At 39.6% G+C, this 7,912-nt stretch overlaps 1 protein-coding gene across 1 annotated transcript; it reads right to left on the minus strand.

Annotated features, from left to right (window-relative positions):
* Positions 1-2,227: 2,227 nt before the first annotated feature.
* On the minus strand, positions 2,228-5,297 carry LOC147638454 (uncharacterized). Its single transcript, XM_086795727.1, has 3 exons — positions 5,081-5,297; positions 4,428-4,557; positions 2,228-3,959 (listed from the first exon to the last, which is right to left on the minus strand). The coding sequence occupies exons 1-3, from the start codon at positions 5,211-5,213 to the stop codon at positions 2,861-2,863; spliced, it is 1,362 nt and encodes a 453-aa protein (XP_086651853.1). The 5' UTR covers positions 5,214-5,297; the 3' UTR covers positions 2,228-2,860.
* Between the last annotated feature and the right edge of the window lie 2,615 nt (positions 5,298-7,912).

Genomic DNA, 7,912 nt, shown 5'->3' on the forward strand with positions numbered 1-7,912 from the left:
CTTGTGTTTGCAACTTATTGTAAGTGCATATTGTAAACCAAGTCCCTTTGTTGAACTTATGTGCTATATGACATGATAACAATCACACCATGTAGGAGCCATGGAATCTAAATTATATTAAATTACATTACATGACTGAGAGACAAAAAAATATAATATGGGAACAAAAAAGAGAGATTTTAATCAAGTAAGTCACCTTTTCTTGTAGACTAATACACAGTGAATGTTTTTGGATATGTATACCTATGTGATATAATCCCTCTTAGAATTACATTATCACGACCTATGATGCTTCATGTTTTTATTTTTTTGGGCTTCCGCTCTTCGGCATTCAAATCTTGATTGGATTTTGACCCTGAGGTACCTTCTCTGAAATCCATTTCCAAGGATTCATCCTCTTTCTTCTTTCTCTTGTCCTTGTTTTATTTCTTGGAGTCCTTTTTTGTTTGCTTCAGGACTCCTTCAGCTCTAGTAGCTTCTGACACACCACTTGTTCGAACAACAGAGCTTCTAAGTCATATGAGGCTACTGTCGTCTAGAGCTTGTCCCTCAGTCCTCTCACAAACCATTGGCTTGGCATGTCTAGAGCAGGGTTGGGCTGGTCCCAGCACATTAGCATTGCTCAGAATTTAGTTGCATAGTCTTATGTTGGCCTCTTTTTCACCGTCATCCCTTGTAGCTTTTCCAGTACCTCCATTATGATCTTTTCTTTCCTGAATCTTTTTAGGAAAGCCTTATTTAGATCTTCAAATGTCTGGAAGTGCTCCTGACCGTATTGGGTTGGTGGCTTTTCCACCCAATGTTGTAGTAAAATACTCCTCTTTTGTGCCAATGGAGCTTTGTTTGCCTAGAACGTGGTTTCCAAGGCGAAGATGTGGGCGTTTGGATCCTCCTCGCTCTTATCCTTGAATGTAGGATACTTGAGGGGGGACATCGTGCCCACAACTGCCACATCTTTTCCTTCCTAAGCTTCTTGTAACCTTCCATTTGGTGGCTGCTAGTGGTTTTCTTCCTGATTCCTTGGTGGTTTCTGTATCTCTCTTTCCAATGGTTGTGGAATCCCTTCTATCAGTCTTCTTGGAGGATGCAATTGTCCTTTGTGCTCTACGGCCTCGACCTATCTGGAGGTAGTACATTACTCTGTTTGAGCTGCCTTCATTCTCCATGCCTTCTCCATTATGCTCTTATGACTCTTCAGTGAGCATTCTTGACACTAGTTAGTGTGTGCTTTCTTTCTGGACTTCTTTCAACTAGCTTACCCTACTGACTGACTGTGGAGAACTAACCTAGAACTAACCTCTATCTTTCTACTCCCCTACGTGGCATACCATGTCCCTAGCAAGATTCCCAAAAGTGTTTGTGTCCAGTATAGACCCGGCACTTACTTGGTCTAGACCACCTAGAAAAGTGTCTGTGTTCGGTCGAGACCCATCACTTACCTGGTTGTAGAACACCTAGTCAGCTCTGGAGGAGGAGACACGACTAATACAAATGTGCCCAATGAGATAAGCCAATGCTAATTATGTCACCGATCTGCCTAAGGTAAGGGATTTAGTTCCCCAACAGTGCAAAGGTTAGTTTGTGCATCTGATAGGATTCCTGACGTGGCTCTTGATCCAGTTTCTAGATTGGAGTCACGTCTAGATAGAAATGACTCTGGACCCAGATTCCATTTAGAAGAAATGTCCAGACAAGAAAGTACTAACATAGACTAGGAATCGAATAGACTTGCATAGTACTAAAGAATGGATAATTACATAGACAAATCATTGTATCACTAGAGTGAAGGCTTAGCCCAAAGAATAATGTAGTGGTGCACAAGGTTTTTACTTTCTTCTCTATTGTCTATCCCCCTCTCTCTCAACACACTAGATTGTTCCCCTTTACTGCTTTACATATGCCCAAGATTTATCCCCGAGAGTTTGTTGCCCAATGGATATACTCGATGGTACTCAGCTGGCAAAGCTAGGTGGTGAAATGGGTAGATGACCCCCAACACTCTCATGCATAAAAGAGATCTCTTATAAGCTCTCTTATACATGAGATCTCATGACAGATCTCACAAGAGTGAGATTATGAGAGCTCTCCAAATGCACAAGAGATCTCTTATATCTCATGCATAAAAGAGAGCTCTTATAAGCTCTCTTATGCATGAGATCTCATGAGAGATCTTATTATGCATAAAAGAGAGCTCTTATAAGATCTCTTATTATGTACAAGAGAAGATGAGAGATCCTAATCAAGTTGGTCACCTTGTGATATAATCCCTCTCAGAATTACATTATTTCAATCCAAATATGAATCTTTGTGCCCCAGACCTTAAATAGTAAAACAATATGTCTGTAATGTGAAAATTTGTGGGGGTAATAAGGTAATAACGTCATGGTAATACCAGCTATGTACATTATTAATCACAAATTGGATCGGGTGAGTACAAAACAGCTTGCAGATCACCTTGCCACCACCACCATCTCTTTAATCCAATGATAAGCTTGAAAACAAGCGCATCAAATCGACCAGTAATTAGCATGACTTCTCCTGTTAAACAATCGCGGCACCATCTGATCTCTAATCCAGCCCATTCTCAACCCGATCAAGCAATTAACTGGCCTCTGTTTGTATTTATGCAAGTTAATTATCCCGATTAACTAGACAAGCATTGCTGCACTGAACTGCATATCAAAAGACACATTTGCCCATAGAAGGCTTGATTACCTGATCATAATCTTCGATTTGCTTAGTATTAATGCAGCTTTGGGGCAAGTTGATAGCTTGATCAACATGCATATGCCATGAGGACTGCATTATTATTGAGGGATGATCTTCTCCATGGAGATGCTGATCAATTGTTAATTCAGAATTAGGCTCTCGGTGAATTAGCTGCCCAATCATAATCAAAACCCTTCTGCTCCATAATCAAATGCTGATCATCACTACTTGTTGGAGAGATCAAGCCAGTCCAGTAGCACGTTTTGTTATTAATGCTACTTAAAATGCCTCCTGTGTCAATAGAAGAGGGTGAATTATGGTCAATAGAAAAGGGCGAATTATGGTCATCAAAACCCAAATCTCGCTCTAAATCCAGGTAATTTGCGATTGCTAACTGCCCGTATGCATTTTTAGCTGAAAGACAAGCGAATTGATCTGATTTTTTGCTGTAATTTAGACCTTCGAATACTACTCCAGCACTCTGATAATCACATTCAAAACTTTGAGAGCATTCCATGACATAATGAGAGGGCTCTGGGAGATCATGAGCTGGCTTATTCTCCAATGCAAGCAATGTGCGAAGTTTATGGTCTTGATCTGTTAGATTATGTGTGAAACAAGCATGATTAACTGAGCCAATTGGCATTAACTGGTCTTGCTGAAGGAGCGGTAGATGATGATTACCATGATTAGCTGTGTTCTCCAGTAGCTCCGACTTAATTATATCAGGGTTTGTATTGTCATAAGTGGGAGCTGTATTAGCGGGCGATGATTTCGCAGTCTGATTTAAGCTTTCAAAATCCCCAGTTATGCTGGACACTGTATTAGTGTAGTACTTTTCTGCACGGCCCTCCTTGATTGAGCTAGCGCTATTCTGATCATTAATATATGTAACTGCAGCAGGGGGTGCTCCTAACCGTTTTCTGGATAGAAATTGGCAAGCCTGCTCGCTGATCCAATTTATGTTGCTGTCATGAATATCTTCCACATTAAACACTGGATTAGGCGTCTTAATCCGCACACTGCTTTGCATGATGCCTGCGTTAGTACGGCTTAATTTTTGTGAGGCTCTAATTGTCCCTGTGTTGGGATTAGCAGAGTTAATCTGACCTTCGTTAATTGTAATTATGGGCTCGTGGGTTGTTGAGTCCAATCCACCTTGCTTGAACTTCTTCTTAACATATGAATTCCAGAAGTTCTTAATCTCATTGTCTGTTCTTCCAGGAAGATGAGAGGCCATTTGAGACCACCTGCGCCAACAATTAAGCCAAGCAAGTTAATCTAAGTTTAAGGTCTAATTACTAATGAACTACCGAAAACATCATGTATATGGGTATTAAAGTATACATTAGGCTCAATAGTCGAGTCATATTTTAAACCGAATTATTGCGAAGAATTAGCTAATCATAAACGTCATAATGCCCATAACTTCACTCATTCAGCTCTCGTCTTTGTTTCGCACAAATCACCCGCCCGTCCACATGGCGCACAGACGCTCGATCAGAACGCATTAGGTTAACTATGACCTAAAATCCCAACTACGAACTGGATTTATTAATTACGACATAGTTATTATTTAGCAGTGATTAGGAAATATGTGCATGTAGCTGTCTTTCATGTCAATATATAATAATGCGAATCCTACAAAACAAGGGGCATGCTGAATTAGCTCCGATTCCGAGAATTAGAGGTTCATTAGTGGAATTAATAACAATCACCTATTGCCCAGCATTTTGTGAAGCTCTGTGATCAGCTTCACCTCAGCAGCAGAGAACATGCCACGCTTCAAATCCGGCCTCAAGTAATTCATCCACCTCAGACGACAACTCTTTCCACACCGCTGCAGACCTGCAAACCATCCCAATTATCAGAGCCGAAGTTATCGACCCACATGCAAGCAATACAATATTCAATTAAGCTAGCTTATAACTATTTAAATCCACCTAACCGCCGTAAATGTTAAATCTCCCTTGAACAACAGTAGCATTGAAGAATTTCCCACACTCAAAGTTAGCTAATTGATTAATGTTAAATCTTACAGCATGATTAAGCCTTACCATGGTTATTCATGACGCCGTTTTAATTTAAAAATTATTTATAACATCTGACTATGATTAAGAAGTCTTACAATTCTAGATCGCATCCCGTAATTAATGTCAAGATCAACCAAATTTTGTTATGATCAATAATCACAGCATCGATCACGTTGTTGGCAAACATCCAACATGCAGCTTGGTGTAAACGATTACTGATAATAAGTTTCGGATTGCAGGTTGATTACAAAACCGAACGATCTGTCATGATTTAAATTGTAGCTAAGTACATTCTGTGCTGATAAATGTAGTGAATACCTAGATAACTAGCTACTTACCAGCTTGTTTAGGAACTGAGCTCCAGGAGCCATAGCCGTAACTGGTGATATGATTAACGAGTTTTTCATCTTCTTCAGGCGACCACAGGCCCTGTCTTACATTTTGTTTTTGGCAACAGGAATGGCGACCCATACTTGAGTGAACAACAATACAACTCGAAGAAACACAAGCACGTACAACACTGTTACATAAGGAGACTGTGTGTGTGTGTATAGAGAGAGAGTGTGTAAATGCTATATTTGCTTCAATGCAGCTTCCCGAATCCGCACTCGCCTGGGCCTTTATAGCTGCTCTACAGCTTCTACCAGCTGGGCAGCCTATCTACCTGTAACCTTCCATATTGTCTGGAGCTGAGTTCCATCACACCACATTAGATGTAGGTAAGAAGGTTCAGGAGGCCATGCTCAGGGACTTAAATGACAGCTTACAAAGGTTTTGGGATCGGTATTCTGTACTACACAGTGGCACACATGTGGTTTCTAAGGCAAATGTGCGGTTTCTAGGGCAACTGCTTGTAACGTGACACTAAAGAAGGTGATTACGAAATGCTGGTGGACGTGGGCCGTGGCAAAAGGCCATCTCTCTTTAGTTTTCAAGATGACTGAGAAGGCGTGTGTGTGTGTGTGTTAGAGAGAGAGAGAGAGAGAGAGAGAGAGAGAGAGGAGAGGAGGGACGTATATGTGTGTGTGAGAGAGGAGGGCACGTGTGTGTGTGAGAGAGACACAGCTCAGAGGAGAGCTCTTGGTTTGCGGATTAGCTCTAATTAAAGCTTAGGATAGGAGCATTACTAAAATCATTTGAAATAAGCATTCTTAACTAAAGTTTTTTCCATCTTAACTAACGCTTTATGCAATTCATGTGCATGCTTCTGTAAAAGAAAAGGGAGCCTTTCACGATTGATCAAAGGCTTTAAGCTACAGGAGATGATATAATTCAGCCAACTCTCGTTTGTGTTGTTGTAAGGGAATGGAAGCTTTAAATATATAAATAACCCAAAGCTTTAAGCTAGGGAGTACTGTAATTAATCCAAAGCTTTTAGCATAAAATTAAGCTTTAAGCTAGGGAGGGAGTACTGTAATTAACCCAAAGCTTTAAACATATAATTAATCCAAAACTTTAAGCTAGGGAGTACTTGTAACGGAAAGCAAATTAAAATTTGCATTTTCTTTATAAAAGGTAGGCCCAACCCCCAAAAAGTCTTCAATCATACAGTTGCTTCTTGAGAGGGAAAAGGTAAGCTCTTGAAACTGAAAGGTAATCATTTTAGCCTTATTTTATTCTCAAGTCACCTCCTCCTTGTTCATTAACCAAGAATTGGCCCATGTGCAAGTTTATTGAGTAGCAAGAGTACTCTTTTTTTTGGTTTTCTATTTTGTTTACACAAAAATTTGAAAGAAAAACAAATAGAACATCAATGTTGGGACAAGAAGGTAGCCAAGAATGATCACACATAAAAACAAATAGAACATCAATGTTGGGACATGTAGCTAAATACAAACCACTGAGATGTTACATTTGGAAAGAAAGGGGACACTTTGGAAAAGCAAACCCCAAGGGGGTGTACCACTGTGGCCCAATCATGGAGGCTTGCATTATACTGGGCTACAAGATCTCTTGGGGGCAGTCTAGCTTTTTGTTGGAGGAGGAGAAATGGCCATTGCTTGGTGAACTCTTAAATAAAGTAAAGTGTGAAAAGTAGAGGACTAAAGTGAGTAAGTTTCTGATGTAAATGACTTAAAGGTGTACTTGGCTTTTTTGCTAATATATATATATATTTACTATTGTTCCAAAAAAAAGCGATGCTACATTTGGGGAAAAAGACTCATGAAACTAAAGATGAGTATATGACAAGCAATTCAAAAAGATTAACCTAGGCATGAGCACAAAAAGCAAAAGTTTAATGTGAAGTCAATGGAAAATTTTGAGAATTGACCTTGAAAAATGAAAGACAAGGTTTTCACAAAATTGTAACTTTTAGGGATATCATTTCTTTGACCAATAACAAGAACATTCTTTTTCATCTCACATTGAAAGGAAGAAAAGGCCTTTGAATTTTGTTTTTTTTTTCATATTTTATACGATGACTTAAGTAAAATGGTTTTAGAGGCTTGAATTTTGCCATTGGGCCAAAAGCCTAATAGTCATGTCTATGGTTTAGCTGCTTGATGGTAACTAAGGTCATGTCTTTCTATGTAGCTTCAACCTTGTAAATGATGTATGCACTTTTCATCTTTATTTTGAGACACAACTCTGTGGTGGTGTAGGGTGTGGGGCCATCAACGTATGGGACATTCTAGGCTCATTGTTTCTTTCAATGTGCAAGAACTTATGCTAGGAACACCTTTGTTTGATTGGCATATACTTAGGGTCAATGGGGACTTCTCTAAGTGGGGGCATGTATTCCGGCCACATTCGGTGATCATTGATAGGGCATGTCCCACTTGGATTGCACTCCTATGTGACCTATGGACTGGGTATTTCTTGGGATTAACAAAGTGCTATCCTCCAAGTGGTGTGAAATAATTGCATGGGCCCACCAATTAGGTCCAAGAACTTAGCATTTAGATATTTTTATGCTTGCAAAATAAATGAAATGGTTCAAGAAGAGGAAACACCCATTTCTTGTGCATCACAGCATAGGATTGGGATCTAACCCCTATCTTATCAAATATTCCCTTAGTATATGTTGCTAAAAGATATTACTCATCTCCAGTAAGCGTTCTCTTACAACATCATCACCAACTAGTTTAAACTTAGGGTATTCTAGTGTAGACTTAACCATTTCTTTGGTGAGCACCTTTGCAATTGCTTTATCCACTTTTTTGCTTAGA

Source organism: Cibotium barometz, chromosome 5 (genome assembly GCF_041138505.1).
Source record: "Cibotium barometz isolate CiBa-2024 chromosome 5, ASM4113850v1, whole genome shotgun sequence".
NCBI classification, from domain to species: domain Eukaryota; kingdom Viridiplantae; phylum Streptophyta; class Polypodiopsida; order Cyatheales; family Cibotiaceae; genus Cibotium; species Cibotium barometz.